This window comes from Callithrix jacchus, chromosome 5, assembly GCF_049354715.1.
Source record: "Callithrix jacchus isolate 240 chromosome 5, calJac240_pri, whole genome shotgun sequence".
Classification (NCBI taxonomy): domain Eukaryota; kingdom Metazoa; phylum Chordata; class Mammalia; order Primates; family Cebidae; genus Callithrix; species Callithrix jacchus.
The window spans coordinates 22,573,972-22,594,940 of NC_133506.1; the positions used below are offsets into that span (position 1 = coordinate 22,573,972).

The 20,969-nt window shown below is 40.3% G+C and overlaps 1 protein-coding gene across 9 annotated transcripts in view; it reads left to right on the forward strand.

Annotated features, from left to right (window-relative positions):
- The window catches only part of MACROD2 (mono-ADP ribosylhydrolase 2), a 2,068,485-nt gene that overhangs the window by 1,497,800 nt on the left and 549,716 nt on the right, over positions 1-20,969 (forward strand). For 6 of the 9 annotated variants that reach the window (XM_078371386.1, XM_078371387.1, XM_078371388.1 and 3 more), the window contains one exon: positions 17,792-17,904. In XM_078371386.1, coding sequence (XP_078227512.1) covers positions 17,792-17,904 — 113 coding nt within the window. The remainder of the gene's footprint in view (positions 1-17,791; positions 17,905-20,969) is intronic. The other 3 variants (XM_008995775.5, XM_035302860.3, XM_078371393.1) reach the window with 1 other exon arrangement.

Consider the following 20,969-nt stretch of genomic DNA (forward strand, 5'->3'; position numbering starts at 1 on the left):
AAGGTAAATTAGCTTGATGATATATAATGTTAGTGGCCACCAAACCACTGTGACATCTTGAATGTCTTCTTTTATTTTTCTTTTTCTATAGAAGTCTTTATGGGATTGCTAGAACAGCTTTGGAGGGATTTGTGAATCTTTTAATTTGGGAGGTGTGGAGGGAGGCAGCAAGGGACGAGTCGCCATTCCCATACATGCCCACCCGGGCTTTGATTTTCTTCCTTACTTCCGGCCATATAGATGATTCCACTGCCCTCTTCCTTTTCTCTTGAAATGCCTGTTCCATCCCAGGCTTTCACTCTTAAGCCTGGCTGAAGTAAAAGCCAAGATCTCCACAATGTATTTCCTTCTTACTCCTAAAGAGAAACTCACATTTTCTTTTAAGTTTTCAAGGTTTTCTACTAATAATGGCGATATAATAAAGATTTGACAGACAGCAGGCCAAAGAAGATATACCGATGGCACATAAGCATATGAAAAAATGTTCAACATCATAGGTCATAAGGTAAATACAAATTAAAACAACAGGAAGATACCATTACACACCTGTTAGAATGGCCAAAATCCAAAACACTGATAATACCAAGTGTCGATGAGGAATATGCAGCAACAGAAGCTCTCCTTCATTGCTGTTCTCCACGTAGGGATTGTAAAGCTTAAGAAAATACACTGAAGTCCTGGGTCTGCTGTCTCTAACTCTTAAAAGGGGTGAACTCTTTGTGCAGATGCCAAGGTGTGAGAGATTGAGTTTTGTAACAGACTGACGAACTGTCTTCTAAAAGGGCTGTAAGGGCTGTAGCACTGTGTTCCCCACCAACAAAAAATGAGTGTCCCCGTTGTTCCACATCCTCACCAGTATTTGGTATTGTCAGTGTTTTGGATCTTGGCCATTCTCATAGACGTGGAGTGGTATCTCTTTGTTGTTTTAATTTGCATTTGTTTTATGACATATGATGTTGAGCATCATTTCATATGTCTATTTGCCATCTGTATATCTTCTTTGGTGGGATGTTTGTTGAAGTCTTTTGCCAATTTTTAACTGGGTTGTTCATTTTTTTTATTAATGAGTTTTAAGAGTTCCCTTGTAATCCTAGCACTTTGGGAGACTGAGGCGGGTGGATCACGAGGTCAAGAGATCAAGACCATCCTGGTCAACAGGGTGAAACCCCGTCTCTACTAAAAATACAAAAAATTAGCTGCGCATGTGGTGCATGCCTGTAATCCCAGCTACTCAGGAGGCTGAGGCAGGAGAATTGCCTGAACCCAGGAGGCAGAGGTTGTGATGAGCCGAGTTTGTGTCATTGCACTCCAGCCTGGGTAATGAGCGAAATTCCATCTCAAAAAAGAAAAAAAAAAAGAGTTCCTTGTATATTTAGCATAATAATCCTTTATCATATATGTCTTTTGCAAATGTTTTCTCTCAGTCTATGGCTTACCTTCTCATTCCCTTGACATTGTCTTTCACAGAGCAGGTGTTTTTTAATTTTAATGAAATTTAGCTTATTTCTTTCTCATAAAGCATGTCTTTGGTGTTGAATCTAAAATGTCACCACTGTATCCATAGTCACCTAGGTTTTATCCTGTTATCCTGTAGGAGTTTTATAGGTCCTCGTTTTAAATTTAGGACTATGATTAACTTTGAGTTATTTTTTGTCAACTGTATAAAATCTGTGCCTCAATTCATTTCTTGGATGTGAGTGTCCAGTTGTTCTAGCCCAGTTTGTTGAAGACTTCTTCATTGTAGTGCCTTTGTTCTTTGGCAAAGATTAGTTGATTATATTTATGAGGGTCTATTCACAAACTCTGTACTCTTCTTCAGTGATCTATTTGTCCATCCTTTTGCCAGTACCACACTGTCTTGATACTGAAGCTTTATAGTAACTCTTGAAGTCAGGTAGTATCAGTCCTCTAGCTATTCTTTTCCAATATGTGTTGGCTATTCTGGGACTTTTATCTTGCCACTTAAACTTAAGAATCCATTTGTTTATATTCACAAAATAACTTGCTGAAATCTGGGTTGGGATTGCATTGAAAATATAGATTCTTCGTTCCAACCACAAAATTGGGAAGAACTGACAGCAACATTGAGTATTTCTGTCCGTGCACATAGACTATCTCTTCACTTATTTGGTTCTTCTTTGATTTCCTTTATCAATTTTGGAGTTGTCCTCATACATGCACATGTTAGATTTGTACCTAAGTATTTCATTTTCAGAGCAGCTAATGTAGATGGTATTTTGTTTTTAATTTCAAAATCTACTAGTTCATTGTTTAATTGCTTATTTTCTTCAGGATTTTTTGGTCAATCCTGGATTTCCTACACAGACCATCATGTCATCTATGAATAAAGACAGTTTTACTTCTTTCTTTCTCATCAGTATGGCTTTTATTTTATTTTTCTTGTCTTACTGCTTTATCTAGGACTTCCGGTGTGATGGTGTTAAGTTCCTGGTCTGATAATTTCAGTATCTCTGCCATATCTAATTCTGATGCTCCATCTGTCTCTTTAGACTTTGCTTTTTCCTTTTTGCAAGCCTTGTAAGATTTTCTTGACAGCCAGACATAATGAACTACATAGAAGAAAAAAAGGAACTATTATAAATAAGCCTTCGGTCATGTGGAGGTTTGATGTCAGGGGAGAAGAAGTATTATATAGTCATGTGATTAGGTGTCAGTCTTTTTGCAACCCTGTACCTCTGAACTGTGAACCCCTCAAGTGTTCCTTAGGTCCTCCACCTCTTTTAAGTAGGGCAGGAGGGCTAGAGTAAGCTGGAATTGGGCATTTCTTCTCTTCTATATGGAGGGCTAGAGTGGGATGGGCTGGAGTTGAATATTTCCCTTTCCCCAGGTTGTTTAGAAACTGATAGAACCCCAATAGTTTAGCCTCAGGTAAAATATTTTCTCTTGAAGACAGGCCTCGTTGTGACAAACAGAATGCTGTGGCATGTTTCAAGATGTTTCTTCCCCCGCCCTTCCCTCACTGCTGGAAGTATGAGGGGATTTTTACCATATTTTATGTAAGAACCTGGCCCAGCTCCTGGAGGTAAAACTCACAAAACCATGATGGCCCCAGATGAATGGATCCCCCTAAAGTTTCTGCCATTCAGACTTGTCCACATGGTGCCTATAGAAATCCTTCAATTAGAGTTTAGGCTTTCCTACTCCAGTACTGTTTCCTGCGGAGGTTTCTGCTAGGGGCTTTCCACTCAGCTAAGATGTGATTCTCTGTACCCACCTGTTTGTCCCTCCAATTTTGGGGGTGGCAGTTTGCTCTGTGACCTCACTTCTTCAATGGATCTAAAGAAAGCTGTTGCTTACTTTCAGTTGGTTTACCTGTTCACCTGTTAGCACATGTGTTAGGACGGAGTGACAACTTCCGAACTCCTTACGTGTTGAACCGCCTATATTTTGTTATTCTCACCATCTAGGATATGTAGGAAAGTAAGGAAAAGATGATGCCCTGGCTCTCATTTTGTCATCCTCCCGACTCTTCATTTTCTTTGAGCCTAGGGACAAAAATGAAGGGCCTGTTACTTTATAAGAAGAAAAATGTCAGGTGTTCATAAGTGAAATACTGCAAAAACATCGACTTCATTTTTCCCTAGGGGAATACCTTCAATATACACAAAAGTTCTACTTCCCCAAAAAGGTCCATCAAAGTCAATCTCTAACATCTGTGTTTAAATGGATATTTATATCCACTATGAGCACATCCTCAACTTCTTTTCTTGCCCCAGCAGGTTTTCATGGCACATTATAACTCCATGCTATCTTGTATCTGTTTACTACAGCTCAAGCAGGAGAACAAATTAATTTTTGATGAGAAATAGGCCTTTCTGGGGTTTCATTATTCTACCACAAACTTAGTCCAGAGCTCATAGTTTGTGAAATACCATCATTTGTTATTAAGACAAACAATGAGGCTTGCTGTGGGAAATTTGCATTTTAAAATGCAGTTTTCCTCCTTTAAAATTCTGTGGCTTATTTGGTCTCTTCATTCTCCTATCATTCGTCAAACATTCACTATACCCCAAGTGCCTTCCTGTGGTTAAGAGGAATGAGCCAGGTTCTGTCTGTTTGAGGGAAATGGTACATGCATCACTTCCAATTACATCTCTCTAGGCATTTTCAGGAGCAGTAACTTATGTTTGGGAAAACTTAGAAATCCGAAACCAACCAAGGGGATGTTTTACATAGAACAGTAAAAGATCTTGTATGCAATTATTGCATGAATCACAGTCGATTACTCAGGTCATTCCAAATTCATTTTAGATGATTTAAAGAAACGTATCCATATTATTAGGATGTGGTGAAATCCACTGTATAGCAATTGGGGAGTTTAACAAGTTTCTTTGGGGGTTGATATTATAGACAATGACATGTATGATATAATTTCGTCAGAGGTTTAGCTTTAAACGAGGCAGTTTTGTTACTCTCCGTTCCTCTTACCAAATATTGTATTTTCTAGCATTAGGAAGAGATTCTGCAAAAAAAAAAAAAAATGTAGGTAATGTCAAGTTCCAGGGGCAGAGAGGGGATAATGAAACCACACTTGATCTTGAAAACTGAACCCACCTGTACTTCCGGTCGTTACTCTGTGGCACATTGAAGAGCATGGAGCGCTCACCTAGGTTTCCAGGCCTCCTGTGCACAGTTGCATTCCTGTACCTTTAGGCCTTCTTACATCTTTCAGCTTTCTTACTGTACTCAGCAAATAAGATACACTTAGGGAAAGAGGGCTTACAAGAAGACCTGGAGGGGAGCAAAATGCATGTGACTTGTGCAATTTAATCTTCACAACAAGAGAGTAGACTTATCCCCTCTTATATGTTACCGGTGAAGACATTGATGAATAGAGACCTGTTGTGCTCACTCAGATTGTACTTTCCAGGGAAGGAGTTCAATGCCTGGTAGGTCTGACTCTAAAGCCAGAGTTTCTGTCAAACCAATTCTCGGCTCTCTTTGAATTCATCAAATTGGTAAGCAGAATTTATTATGTAGAGAATATTTTTACCTTCGACAGATAGTCAGTAATTGAAGCCAGATTCCAAAGGTGGCAAAGACCTAGATAGGAATGAGAACCATCTTCAAGTTTTGTACATCCTCAGAGGGATTTCTGAAACACTGTATGTTCACCAGCATCATTAGTTCTCACTCAATGTATCAGTCATATTTTCTGTATTACAAACAACCTCTAAAGCCAAGTAGTTGACAGCAAATAGTATATATATTGTATTGTTTACAAGACTGCGAGATTGTGGGTTGGCTGTGGTTTACCTGATCAAGGCTGGGCTTGGCCTAACCAAGCTGGACTCTCGGCTTCTGTTGGGCTCAGGTCTTTTCCATCTTTTCATTTCGGGTACCTGTCTGAAAGGGCAGTGGCTGTCTGAGACATTCTCTTTCCATACCAGCAAACACTTTGTAAAACCTCACATCTGCTCATTTACCACTGAGTTAAGCAAGTCATATGGCCAAACTCAACATCTGTGGGGCAGGAAAATATGCTCCCCACCAGGGTGGCAGCCTCTGCAATTCAGATGGCAAAGATGAGCGAAGAATTGGGAACACTTATCTAATCCAGCACACTCAGAAAGTGAACTAAAGAAGGCATCACAACAGTCTGCTGGTGTTACCGCTTATGTCAAACTTGAAGCTATGTCCTCTGACTTAACACTGGAATTTTAGGAATGCCTCACTTGATATCTTTTGGAATGTCTTTGAAAATGAGTTTTAGGATGATGTCCCTCAGCAGATTTTAATTATATCATATAATATACTTTGAATCACAAAATCATATCAAATAATGTATTATTTTAAATCATAATCTTAGTCCTTAAAATTGCTTTGATCACTGTCTCAGTCAGCAAAGGTGTGGCTGCTGTTGTATATTCTAACCAAACCATAGAATAGGAGTCTTCCACTGAACCACTCCTATTTAGGCAAATTCCACGTGCCACCAGTATATGAAGTCAGACAGACTTCAGAATAGTGTATCACAGCCAAAGTCTGCCTTAAGGTTCAAATATGAAAAGGAAAGATTCTCCATGCCAAATGTTCACCTTAGTGGAGCTGGGCACAGAAGTTTTACAGAATTCCTGGAATTTTGAGGGCAGTTTATGAACTCAGGCCTTCAGGGAGCTTGATTATCACTGAAGAACAGAAGCCAATCGTCAGGGGATTTGAGGGCTATCTTTCTTTCTTCTACACTAGGATAATAAGGGTGAGTGCTGCTGAGGCAGTGGTGACATGTTCAGCATGCCTCCTTCTGGAGAATCATGCACCTCTCTGTGCCCATGAGAGCACAGAAGCTCTTTGGGACAGAAGTGGTGTTCGTCCTGAGAGTCAGTAACAAAGTCATGAGATCCTGCCTGGTGCTATGTCCCTGAAAGAGATCCTGTGCTCTGTCCTAGTCTAGGGGTGCTAGGTCAGAGGCCTCTGTCAAAACCTAAAGGCAAGGGGACCTAGCTCTCATTCTCCTAGGTCACATATTTAAGTTGATCAAGGTCACGTGCCAGGACACCAGCCCACACCCTGTCCACCCCCTAGCCTGGAACCTGGAACCTGGCATGCCGTTGGCCCTCAGAATGGTTGGAACATACCAGAAAGCCTCTCCATCAGACTCCAGTCTGGATGTTACATGGTTTCAAACCCCAAAGAAAAGCAATCAGATTGGAAGCTCCTATGGACAGAGAGCTCTACAGAATTCCACAGATTCCTCATGGGCCTCAGGTGGTACAGAATCACTGCAGGATGCTAGGCAGCCTCCTAGGACACAGGAGCAGCCAGGTAGTTCTTGTGTTCGTAAATGTGTCATGACACCATGTTGATCCTTTTTTGCTTTGGGCCGGACGGCAGAAAGGAGAACAAGATAGACAGAGCTCTGTCTCATGGAGCTTAAATTCCAGCAGGGTAGACACGCAGTAACCACGAAAACAAAACAGACATCATTTCAGATAGTGATCAAAGCAGCAAAAGAGCCCTGCAGTCCAAGGTGAGGATTTTGGTCATAAGTGCAGAGGAAGCCACTGGGGGGGCTCCTCGCGTGGACGGGACGTGGTATGCTTCATGTTTGGAAAGATCAGTGGCTACCAGGACTGTGTACCGTTGAATGCCACCCATTCAATAAGCAGAAACTGCATTTTAATCTCTCAGTACATCCCCATATAAGCCTTTTTATTCAAATGTGATGTCCTCAATGAACTCCTTTGATTACCCCCGTAGGAAAAATGTTCTTTTAAGAAAGAATTTCTAAAAACCCTATTCCAGGTGATTCTATGAGATCTTTCATCTCCTTTCTCAGAAGACTTACCCAGGGGTAGCAGAACAGCTTGCATAGAATAGAATTTATTTCACGAGCCATTTCTCCAGTCATTATTATAATTCCGTAGGCAAAAGGTGATTTTAAAAATACCCTCAGAAATAGACACTGGAGCTCGTAAGTTTGAGGAGCTGATGAAGCTTGCATAGATTGTAACCTTGTGTCCTATAAAAATGCAGCTGAGTGATATCTGTTTTGCAGAGCAGAAGAAACACAACTTGAAAGGAAAACTTTGTTTCACACTTTTTTTAAAAAAATGAATGAAAGAAAAAGCATCTCAAGACCAAGGCGGAATATAGTGGAATTTTTGGACTATCATTTGCTTTGGCACACATAATGTCAAGTGAAATGAAAGAATGGATGTGAAGAGATTAAGATGAGAAGAAATACAAAACTCCCCTTCTCCCTTTTTATGTTATAACTAATTCTAGAGGCCCTGCCAGGGACATCAGTGCTAAGCTGAATAAAATAAAGAAAGGGGTAAGACAGGACCATGGGGAAGGACGCGATGTCACCGAGGTTCTATAGTGAGCCAGCGGGCCACAAATTCACATGCTCCTATCATGTCCAGAATGATGGTACCTAAATGTTCAAGGTAATTGGATGATCAGAACTGCCCGATTTTCTGCATTCTCAAGAGACTCTTTGAGTCCCACCCACACTCTGCAATGAAGATGTTAAATGGTAGAATGGGTGCTGTTACTGAGAAAGCAGATAGCACATCTGATCCCATGGGTCCTCTGGACGTGGCTTATGCAAGAGGTCACATGTTTGGTGCTCTGTAACAGCTCTCTGCCCATAGGAGTTTCTGGTTTCCTTTCTTTGGGGTTGGAAACCACGTAACATCCAGGCTAGAGTCTCTGGCATAGAGCCTTTCTGGTATGTTTCATCCATTCTGAGGACCGACGGCACGCCAGGTTGCAAGCTCCAGGTGAGGGTGTGGACGGGGTGTGGGCTGGTGTCCTGGTGCTGTCCCTTGCTTGAGTCCTCCAGGAGCCACGTTTCCTCTTCTGTAAAATGGGAAAGATTATATACATTTTGGAGGAAGTTTTCAAGGTTTGATTTATTTTATGTGGAAGCCAGAGGTGCCCACCATAGCATATCATTACTTTCTCTTCAAGCAGATACAAGACAAAACTGACTTACTGGGTTATATTGAGTCTCCTAAAACTTTCATGACAAAGTCACACTACACTTTGCACACCTCTTGGCATTTCCTTCCTTCTTCCTTCCTTTCCCTCCCTCCCTTCCTTCCTTTCTTCTTTCCTTCTTCCTTCATTTCCTTCCCTTTCTTTCTTCCTCCCTCCCTCTCTCTTTTTTTTCCTTCCTTCCTTTCTTTCCTTTTCTTTTTTCTTTTTTTCCCCTCTTTTCCTTTCTTCCTCCCTTCTTTCTTTTTCTTCTTCTTTCTGTCAACAGGATTTCACTCGGTTATCTGGGCTGAAGTGCAGCCTCCAACTCCTAGTCTCAAGCAGTCCTCCCATCTCAGCCTCCTTAGTAGCTTGGGCTACAGGCATGGGCATGGCTGATTTTTTGTATTTTTAAAATATGTTTATAGCAATGGGATCTCTCTGTGTTGCCCAGGCTGGTCTAGAACTCCTTGGCTCAATTGATCCTCCTGCCAAAGCCTCCCCAAATGCAAAGATCTAGGGCATGAAACACTGCACCTGGCCTTGAGTGTTTTCAATATAAATTCAGATTAATTATCTTTGCCCCTTTTCCTCAATACAATAAAGTTGCTGTCCATGTACAAGCAACTCGTATTTCTTTTCTTTCTACTTTCCATTGTATTCTTATGAAGATTAAATAATACATATAAATGTATTTTTATGAAGATTGAATGAGATAATACATATAAATGCTACTAAGTAGAGTAACTTGCACATAATAATTGCTCAGTAAATGCTAACAGCAGTAGCAGTAGCCGTGGTTTATTAGTAGTGTAAGAGTGCTGTATTGACTAGTGGGCCAGGTTTACATGCCAATGTGTGGACTAGATGACCTCCATACTCCCCAAAATGAAATACGGTGCTTTGATGCTGACAGCCAGTGAGCTCCCCAACTCCTTCTCCTCACTTAATTAGCTATTTTATAGAGCATTTCGCTACTGTGCATGTGCTAGAGATTACAACTAGAATACAGTGGAGAGAGGGTGATCGCAGGATCAGACATGACACTTCATTGTCTCAGAGTCCTCAGTACATCTTGGTTGCTGTCATGGTTCAACTACCCCCAAAAAGCAGATTGAAAAGCAGGGATGCCGGGCGCGGTGTCTCAAGCCTGTAATCCCAGAACTTTGGGAGGCCGAGGCAGGCAGATCACCAGGTCAAGAGATCGAGACCATCCTGGCCAACATGGTGAAACCCCGTCTCTACTAAAAATACAAAAATTAGCTGGGTGTGGTGGCATATGCCTGTAGTCCCAGCTACTTGGGAGGCTGAGGCAGAAGAATTGCTTGAACCCGGGAGGTGGAGGTTGCAGTGAGCTGAGATTATGCCACTGCACTTCATCCTGGCGCCTGGCAACAGAGCAAACTCTGTCTCAAAAAACAAACAACAACAAAAAAAAACCAGGGATTTGGGTGTAAGTCATCAATTTGGGAGGTGATTTTTGGAAAGAGGGACAAAGAAAGGAAGCCAATGAGGAATGCATTATCAAGGCATTTGCCACTGTGGGCAAGCGGGGTGTGATCTCGCTGAGCAGCTCTGGGAAACTGTGAATCGCACACCTCAGCATTATCCCCTGAGGGGTGAGGGGGCTGTAGTGTTTACCCAGCAACTCTCATTAATCATTGGTTGAAGGATATTTTTTTGTGGGGAGGGCCTTGTTTCCTGGCCCTTTAGATTTGCCCTACATGCGGCAAAGGAATCTCTGGCCACCAGAAGGAGCCCTCAGGTAAAAGGGGCTGGCAGGTTTAACTCAAAGCAGCTTGCAAGGAAATGGCATACGCCAAGAAGATACATGCAGTACATAGTCAGCATCTGGTGAATACGCAACTTCTGAATATGCCGTGTTATGTGTATACACTCATGTAGCAAAGCCAGATCACAAAGCAGCTGCGATTCCACTCCCTTAGCGGCAGGCTGCGGACACCTCACCCTTGTCTACGAGGTGCCCCTTTGGGCTCCTGGGTGAAGCCAGTGACACCTTTTTAGCATTCTGTGCCATGCTCACTGCATTAACAGGGGCCACTGTCACTCTTATGACTTCACCTGTTTTATCTTTTGTGAAACTCAGCCTTTAGCCAGAATGGCCTGAGTGGCTGGTCTAGCAATTGCTTAACGGTGAGGTTCCTTCAGCTCATTTCTCTCAAGTAATTTGATTTCATCGTGCTATCAGAATTGCTTTTATGGGTTGGGAGGAGGCCTGGGGTAAGACGTTGATGAAAGCTGTGTTGAGATTTTAAAAAATGAAATAAATGTATTGCCCAGTACTTCCCACCACACCCTCCATCTACACCCTCCAGTCTCCTCCCCATGCATGGTAGGGTGTGCATGTGTATGTTCAGGAGAAATTAAAATAACAACACACAACTCATCATCTCACATTTGTATTTCTTTTCACCCGAGCTCGAAACGTATACTGTTTTCATTCCCTGTGATCCCACAACAGAACTTGTTGCTAAGATGTGCTAAGATGGAAAAATATTATGGTTATATTCTCTGAAATTATCGAGCGAAGTATAATTTTGCATTGATAGTCAATGTTGACAATCCCTGTTCAACTGATGTCAACATATTGATCAGCCCAGTGATACATCCTTCTCACTTAGGACACTCATAAGTTTCTATCAATGCTGAAAGTCTCACATTTGATAACTTCATAATATTTCTATTTTGAGGGTGTGCATGTGAATAAAAATAACACGGCGCCATGCTTTCCTCATTAAAGACTTGGCAAGGATAGAGAGCTCAGAAGTAGATGTGAATTTCATGTACAGAGTTCAAGGGAGTTTGAGGTTTTCAAACTACTGCTCCTAACTTCTGCATATTTATAGTAATACGGTACCAATTTGGTGCTTTTAGTCACTTGGAAGGCTGGCTAGTATAGCAACTACTTTCTAAATAATATGCAGTCTACCAGGGATTTATGATTTCATAAAATCGCTAGTGTTTTATCACAGCTTTGGGTCCCGTGCTTGGCTAGGTGGGGTGAGGGTATGGATGAAAACTCTCTGAGGTTAAAACCACCACAAAAGGCATTGTTCAGCTGAAGATAAAATGACTGAGTGCCTAAAGAATAGTTTTTAGATTTGTGAGTTTTGCCTGGACATTGGTCTCTAGGGCGCTGTCTTCTTACAAACTGCTAGAAAGGCAGTTAAAGCCGAGAGGTCTAGAAGGGATGTTGAGGGAAGCCCTGGGCAGACTCTAAATGGTGCATGGGGTTAAGGCTTTAAAGCCTGGCGTCATTATACCAAATTATTATTATACCAAAATCCTGTTCAATTTTATTTTATTTTTTTGCTAGTAAGGACCTCTTCAAAATGATTGATTTAAAGTATCACCATATGCCTTTCTATGATATGGTAATCTATAGCTCCAAATAGGCTTTCATTTTAAAGTTTAAAACAAAAGCTAATCTGTTGCTTCTGACTCCAAAAAGGACAGTTTTACTGGCAGAGTAAGTCATGTCTATCTTTATTTTAGTGGAATATGCTAGAATTCTGATAAACATATTTGAATTTTATATCAGGTGAACAAAATTAGTCTCTACATGGCAGCCTTTGGATAAAGTTAAAGATAATAGGGAATTATCAATAACAGTAAAAAATAAAAAATAAATAGAGGGAAAAATTGTCCATAGCAAAGTGAAATTCAGATTCACTGTAGCTGTATTGGAACCATTCTGGGTTTTCGACAATACCAACAAACATACAGCTTAGAGGTGGGGTAGAATCTTCAGTGGGTCTTTATTGCTGTATCTTTCTGTAGTGATATTTGATGAAACGAAATATTGGCTTAATAACCAAGTAGAAGGAAAATGTCCACCTAATGAGTGATTTGATGTGCTATGGATGAAAACTACTGTAATTTCAATTTGCTGCTTCAGTTCTGTCTCTATATTTAAATTGTTTTGATGTTCTGTTGACAGAGTTTGTCCTTTCTTGGCTTAAGAACATCACTGCTTTGCAGTGAGAAGACAGGCAAATCATAAAACTTGTCTGGGCTTCTGGTTATAAAAAGTATTGAATGGCTTAAAGCTATCTTTAATAGCTTGAAATGTGGTCAAGAGAGTATAATTAGAAAGTACGTCTCAACATGCTAAATAAATAGATCAGTAGAGATTATTAAAAGACATTATTTTAAACTTTCATATACTTCTGGTGGGAGTGTTATTGGCACAGCTGCTTTGGAAATCTGGTAGATTCTAGCAGAATCCACCAGAGTCAAGCATAACATGCCATCCAGCAGCCCTTCCTCTTGGATATATACTCAACAGAAATACATGCTTATGTCCACCAAGACATGTACGATAATGTTCATGGCGCTGTATTCATAATAGTCTCAGACTGAGAACAGTCCAGTTATTCATCAACACCAGACTGGATAAACAGATTGTGGAATATCCATACAATGGAATGCAGCACTCCAGTAAAATGAGCTACTGTTATATGTAACACCATGAATAAATCAGACAGGCATAATTTTGAACAAAGCCATAGATGGAAAAGAACACACATTATGTAATTCTGTATATGTGAAGTATAAAAACAGAAAACTAACCTTCAATCATAGAAGCCAGAATAGTGGTTATTTTGAGGGCTGGGCATTGACTCAGGACAAGGCAGCTTTCTGGGGTATTAGAAGTATCTTCTACCTTGAGCTGCAAATGGGGTGTCTGTGCATGTGTGTGTGTGTGTGTGTGTGTGTAAAAATTGCAAGCACTTTCTATACAAAAGTAAATAAGAAAAACATCATTTATAAATTGTGTAAGTCAACTTACACATTTACAATAAAAGTTAATTTTATGAAGCCATGCTAATGAGTAGAAAGCTAAGCTTTAGATGCCAGTAGAAGCACAGAATCTGTGCGCACCTGCAAACACACACGTATGCAATTCCCCGCATGCCTGGCCCTAAATTATTCATGGCTTGTTCAGCCTCATTGACCCTCATACTTGGAAGAAATTTCCCATGTCGTCTAATTCAGTGATTCATCTGAAGCTTGTCTGTAGCCTCCCCTCTGGGTGGCCATTCTGCTTTGGGGAAAAGTTTCCTGGTGACCAGAATATGTGGTGATGTTTTGAGGAAAGCCTTGCTCTCTTGGCAGCCCATCCCTAGGCTAAAATCTGCCTTTGTCTATTCACTGGTCTTATTTGTAACCTGTAGGTCTTGCAGTTAAGTGGAGAAAGAATTGTCCTGTTGCTGTTTACCCTGAACGTCGTGTTTTATCTTGTATATCCACGTCCACCGAAAGCAGGCATATTTTCAGAAATATTCATCTTGATATTTTTCTCCCCTTTTAATTAATCACAAAACATCTTCCTATCAGGAACTAGATGTTCTCATAAATCATTTCAATATTTTTCCCCAGGGATGAAAAGGGATATTCTGAATATAACAATCTGTTGAGTACCTTCTCAGCATCCCTCCCTCCTCCCCATACTCTAGGGCTAAACACCCTTGTGCTCCCAGGAGTGAGCCTTTTCCTGTTGTCAATATGCGCAAAGATCCACAAGTCTGTAATCCAGTCAGTCATTCAGCACTTAGTTACTGATCATTCTCTATGTGCTAGCAATGTTTTAGGTATCCAGTGATAAGCAAAGACAGATACGTTATCTGCCTCTCAGGGCTTTCACTCTATTAAGGTTATTAATCATATATTTGCATAAATAAATATAGAATTGCAACGGTGATGGGTCTGTGAAGTAAAGGTACGTGGTGTTTTGAAAACATGACACAGGGAGTCATCAATGTCAGAGAAGCCCTTCCTGAAGAAGTGGTCACTGAGCTGAGGACGGATAAAACAGAAATACACTAGGAAAAGAGGAGGGGAAATGTCTTTTCAGAAAGAGGAAAGAGCACGAGCAAGGCCTTATGATGACCTATGATTCAAAGACCAGAAAGATGGCTGTGTCATTGGAGTGGAGAAAACAAAGAGCAATGCAACATAAGATGGGGCTAGAGAGACCGGGAGGAGCCATCTCCTTGAGGCGAAAAATGTTGCCATTGACTTGTGGGGAGTGGCTTGAAGCCAGAGTTGCCTTCAAATGCTGGCAAAAGAGTATTCCTTAGAATGTAGCTGAGCAAACAAACTAACGAGAAAATGGATTTTGAGAGAGCCCTCCTTAAATTAGTAACTTTGAATTTGGAATGTTGCATCAAGGTCCAGAGCACGATCCATGGAGGAGGCGGTTGTGGAAGATGAGTGGGTCAATGGTCTGGCTGGGTATGGGGTGGGTACTCTCTTGGATGTTGAAATCACCCGGGGTTATAGCAATCCTTGAGGTTAAGACAAAAACCATGACACAGCGCCAGATGCTTTGATGAATATGAGAGAGTGATCAGGAGGTCACAAATAATTGAGAACTGACCATAGTTGCCATGGTTCTATGACAACTTGTATAATTTCTCTGTGGGGAATTATGTCTTCTAAAGGTGACTGTTAATGCTGATGGTCATTGCAACTGAGCGTGATTGCAGTGTTTATTAATTTTATATAGCCCTATAATTGTATGATTTAAGTACTTATTAAACATACTTAAAATTTGGAGAAGAATTTTATAAGTTGAGAATAAATAAGAGAAAACTGAAACATCAATGTAGAAAGGCTCCCTGGGGTCACTGGAATGTGTAACACTAAGCTAAGGTGCCCATGTTTATTCTGTGTTGGAGAGTCAACAGAGGCTGCCTCTGTCTTGTGGAAGGTTGAGGTGTAATGTTAACTGTGCTGTAGGAAGAATCACTTGAAAGTGGCTCCCAGGGTAGACTGAAGAAGGGATAGGGGATCAAAGGAGCACAGTTATCAGCTGCAGTTGTCTGGGTGAGGGCCGATCAAATCTTGAATGAAATCAATGAGGAAGGGAGGAAAGGAAGGGAAGGCGGACAGTAGTTCAGAGGAACAATGCCTTTAGGACTCAGTTACCAGCAGGGAAGGCAGTCAAATATGGTGGTAACTAGGAGAGAGAGGTAAAGCCATAGACAGAAACCAGAAAGCCAGGGTGACGTTGTTCTAGGTAGGAACATGTATTGCATTTCTGGTGCTGAAGCATATCAAGGAGAGGTATCCAGGCATATGAATGTAGGTGTTAAATTCAGGGCAGAGGTGGACTGATAAGGCCTCCTATGGTTAATCCCCTAACAGCAAATGCCCATCCTGGCCTCCTCCTCCTTCTTTGCAGCCCACTTGTACAATCTTCCTGCTTTCTTCTCCCCTTCATTTTTTCCTAACTTTTCCCATTAATTCCTTGGGACCTGCAGCTTATTTCTGAGAATAACGTCTCCTTGGTTCTCCATTGTACATCTCTCTTCATCTGTGTCCACATACCCCTAATACACTAGTCATGCTGCATTTCCTTTGCCTCTTGTCTGTTTCCTCCCCTAGACTTTGGGCTTTTAGAGGACAGGCACTCATTAAAAGTATGACGTAGCTACTCATGTGGGGTTCAGTAATAATTTTTAAATAAATTAACTGGCAATCAACTTTAAAGAAAATTTAAGGGTTTTACATTTTGATGCATTCATTTAAAGAACATGAATAGGATTAAACAATTCATAACAAATGCACAGTCCCAAATTTGGTAGACATTACAAAGGTGCAAGAACTTAGGCACATTTTCTGTATCACAGTTATTGTTTCTAAGAAAAATGAAGCTTGGCTCGGATTTGTTTTGGCGCCTTTCATAAGGTATTCTCTAGCAAAACCTGTAGACCTAATCAGAAAAGCAACACATATTCTTGGAAATGGGGAAAGTATCTGTCTTTTTCCTGTTCTCTCACTCATTTTTTTCCGAATACCTGTTGAGATCTAACCATCAGTTTGAACTACTAGAATTCATATTTGTCCTCCAATAAAACCAGATCTTTTAAGTCCTGCTTCCCTCCATTTCTGGAACATCTCTCTCTCTTTCTGCATCTGTATGGACAATGTCCCAGGAGGTGCTGGTCTAGAAGATATCCTCATAGACAAGCCACAGCAGAAAGGAAAAAAGAAGGCTGAGTTTCGGTTGCTGGGAATGGCACACGTTTAATGAATGCTACTAGAGAAAGAAACCGGGAAAGTATTGGCCAAACAGGAAGAAGAAGATGTGGAAGAAGGCAGGGTTGAAAAATTCAGGAGGAGAATTCACACGTTCATAAAGACAGAAAGTAGATTAATGGTTACCAGGGGCTTTGGATGCCAGATCAGGGAGTGACCGTTAATGGGTACAGAGTTTCATTATGGGATGATAAAAATATTCTGGAACTAGTGAAATATTCTAGATTAGTGATAAAAATATTCTGGAATTAGTCTATAAAATCAAGACTTTATAAACATGGTCCAAACCACTGAATTGTAAACTTTAAAACAATAAGTAATAAACTTAAAAAAAAATCTGGGAGAGGCAAATAAAACATAAAAAACAAGTCAAACACCTCTAACACCAGAGAACTTGAAGAGAAATTAAAAGGTGTTGGGATTTGGGGATTAGAAAGCCAGTGATGAGCTCAAACAAGAGTAGTTTCAGTAGCATAGTCCCTCCCATCTCTTCTTCTTCCTGCTCCGTAAATATATAAATGTATAAGTTTATTCCTTCACATACCATCACTACTGGCAGAATGTCTGATGATTCTGCAGGTCCAGGAACCTGTTTGATTTAGATCAGCTAAACTGATATTCTGAATGTGTTTGGGAGACTCTGAGCATGTATGCTTCTGCTCCCTGGGACAGCGCATAAGTCTGTCATTCTTTTTGCTCTTCTAAAACCAAACCTATACAACAAGACCTGGTTAGTTCATGCTGTCTGAATTCCAGGCATCACCTCCGATGGCCCCAAGTGAAACAGGAGCTACCCTCTGAATTCTGACGATAGCTTTCTGTGGTACGGCTCATTGGTGGAGTTCCGCTGGCCTTGTGACTGGCAGAATTGACCCAGGGCTAAGTACATGCTTTCTCTGAGACACATGTACTTTTTTTTAAGCTGAGGATAATAAACTTTAATCTGAGCACTTCTTATAAGAAAATAATATGAAAGAACATTGTAATCTATTAAGTATATGTAAATATGTTTTTAATTGATATAAGATTAGAGACAAATTCTTTATTGTCTTTTTTTTTTTTTTTTTAAGTCTGTACTGGTGTAGGACCAGCCCTCTTAATGCCTGTGTGTGGGATCACAGGCTTCATATCCATGTACCTCTTACTGAGGCCTGTACTCATTGGTTGAATTGAATATTGTTTAAATGAGAAACCTCCAGTATCACAGCATGATTAACCTCTCTGTTGCCGTCATCTTTCATTGTTCATTTGGTTTTTTTTTTTTCTGCTCTTCATCTAGGCTTTCCCAACGAGCCTGCTGCAGTCATTGCCCTCAGCACCATTAAGGAATGGCTTGCCAAGAATCACCACGAGGTAGGAGGAACAACACGATCAGTGAACATCCGAGATGATGTAATTTGAGCTCAGTTCCCCCCCCAAAAAGCAGATAAATTTTATAAATATCAGCTAAAACCGAGTCATTGAGCCAAAGCTAGCTGACCATTCTTCACTTGGGTTACATGGGTAATTAAATATGCGGTAACTCTCTTGGTCTATTTGATGGTGAAAATGGGTGAAGCGATCAGATTCATTTAGCCATAATCTTATCTTTTACATCTGTGGGTAGTATGTGTTATATGTGTGAAAAAGAGAGCAGGATGGATTTCATTAAGAATAAGGAGTTTTCTTACGCCATTTTCCTTAGAGCCGTCTTTATTGACTTGAGATTCCTGGTGTACAGTAATTGTTTGGTACCCTGTGTTCTTTGGATTTCTAACTAATCACTTCCCTAAAGTGACTTCTGAGTGTGAGATTGAAGTGGGCTTGGATAATTGATCACAAAATCGTTATGAGCAGGATTTCTTATGAAACTAAATGCCTTCATCAGAGTATTCATCATGCCTCCTATTCTGCTTACTTAATAAGATCTTTGCAATATATTTAGTGGTGAACAGGGGAATCACTTAAGTAAACAAAGCAGCAAAATAACTAGAGACCATGAGCTTTAGATTTCAGAGACGTGTCGATTTACATATTGTTAGAGCAAGGAGGTTTCAGACAATGCACAATCTTATGCATTTTTCTCCTGGTTTTATTTTTTTCTCAGTTATTCACACGTTGGCTGTAATGTGTTTCATTTTATGATGGACCATGAATTTAGCTTTTTTCCTTGGGTAGGAAAGGAATTATTTGGCAATGATTAGGTATGGAAACAGGTGACAGGATTTTGAAATGAGACAGCACTTGGTACTTTTGTGTGTTTTAAGAAACAGCAGGGCCATTTTCTAATTATTGTAATTTCAGCACTTCTTAACTAGATATGAACATTGCTAATCTCAAGTAGAAATAAAGACCACAGGGCCAAACCTATCCATTTTGGTGCTTACCCTTTATTTCCCTCTTGCTTTGAACTGTATACATATGGCAACTTCAATTTAAAGAATATCTTAAATTACCTCAAAGAAGCAGAAGAAAAACAAACAGCTGAAATAGCCAGCTTACAAAACATGTCTTTGACGTGTGTTATTTTCTTTTCAAAACCACCTATGGAGTCTTTAGGACAGGTATATGTTATCCTCATCCACATTCTCCATTAAAAGATTAAATGACACACTCAACCTTGGAAAGTCACAGACAAGAAACTGACCCACTTCTCATAACTCATTGGATGTTCCTCATTGGAATGTCACCGAGGCCAGAAAAAGACACTCAGTTCCTTTGAAAGCCAGTTATCTTCAATATATCGATTGGTCATAGTAAATGTTCCACACCTGGATTATCTTCTTTGCAAAAGTGTATCATGTTGCATGAGTGAAAAGTGATAACTGAGCAAGTGTATCAGTGCGTATCCATCATTTCCACTAGAGTAGCTATCCAAGGATATGCCCCACTGCAGGAAGTTTTCATGCATCAATTTGGCATGTGATGGACATACACATAAACTCACATCATCGAGGATGTGGTGATGAAGAATAAACATATTGGCCACACATACAGCTTGTCCACAAATTTTACTCATTGATTCTCTCTAGCTAAGTTATTTGGAAAGTTATTTTCCATAGAAATTTCCTAATCTAGTGTCTTCTACTTAATTTACTCACCTATCCTGTCTTTGAGTCCATTCTTTTCCTTTCATATCCTTTTATTTTTCTGCTAATTTCTTGGGTCCATTGTAGAAAGTACAGATAATTTGGATTGAGAAACTCAGTTATTGCTCTTGCAACTTGAAACATATCCTGCGCTGATTCCCTTTTTAAAAAGACTCCTAGTTTCAGTATGCCAATTTAAGTAAGTCAACTCGAACATACCAGGTTTTTCTAAATAAATGAGTTATAATTGGTAGATAATAGATAAAAGCTGAATAAATTGATTAGCAGTATTTCGATTTGTTTTTTGCTCTGTTAAAATAAACAACAGATTAGGTTAAGGTGTATAAAAGAGTATTGGTTCTAACTGTTTTCCCCTCATTGCAGTATTGCTTTGATGTCCTGATGGTTTAAGCTACTTATTCATTAATTCACTCATTTGATAAATATTTATTGAATCCCACTAATACCAGATATTTTTTATATATATATTCTAGGGACAGAGCACTGAAAAACAAAATCCTTGCTTTGTGGTATTGGTAGTCTAGAAAAATAATTATGCTTGCTTAACATAAAATAAGCAAATATAAAAAATAAAGAAATAGGAAAGTTTAAAGAGTGCATTACAGAATACAGCAGGGCAATTGGAGGACGTGTTTATAGGTAAAGTCGAGGATTTAATCTTGGAACACAGATTTGTACAATGGGAAGGAGGAAGCCAAACCATACAGAGGTCTTGAGGTAAAACATTCCACACAGAAGTAACCACAGGAGAAGAGCCCAGAAGAGAGAATGAGCTTACTGTTTGCTAACTATGGTGAGACCCAATGTGATTGAAGCAGAGAGATGAAAGAATGGCAGGAGACAAGTCTGGAGAAATAAACAGAGGTCACATTACAGGGTCTTGTGGTTCATAGAGAGACTTTGAATTTTATTCTAGTGGGTGGTTGTTGAAAAGTTTTGGGCAGGAGAATAACAGATATAATTCACCTTTAAAAAACAAGCCTGGGCCAGGCGTGGTGGCTCAAGCCTGTAATCCCAGCACTTTTGGGAGGCCGAGGTGGGTGGATCACGAGGTCAAGAGATCGAGACCATCTTGGTCGACATGGTGAAACCCCGTCTCTACTAAAAATACAAAAAATTAGCTGGGCATGGTGGCACGTGTCTGTAATCCCAGCTACTCAGGAGGCTGAGGCAGGAGAATTGCCTGAACCCAGGAGGTGGAGGTTGCGGTGAGCCGAGATCGCGCCATTGCATTCCAGCCTGGGTAACAACAGCGAAACTCCATCTCAAAAAAACAAAATACAAAACAAAAACAAGCCTGACTGCCCTTTGGAAAATGATATCTGATATTTATAAGATACCAGAGTAGGAAATGGTGGACGCATTAAG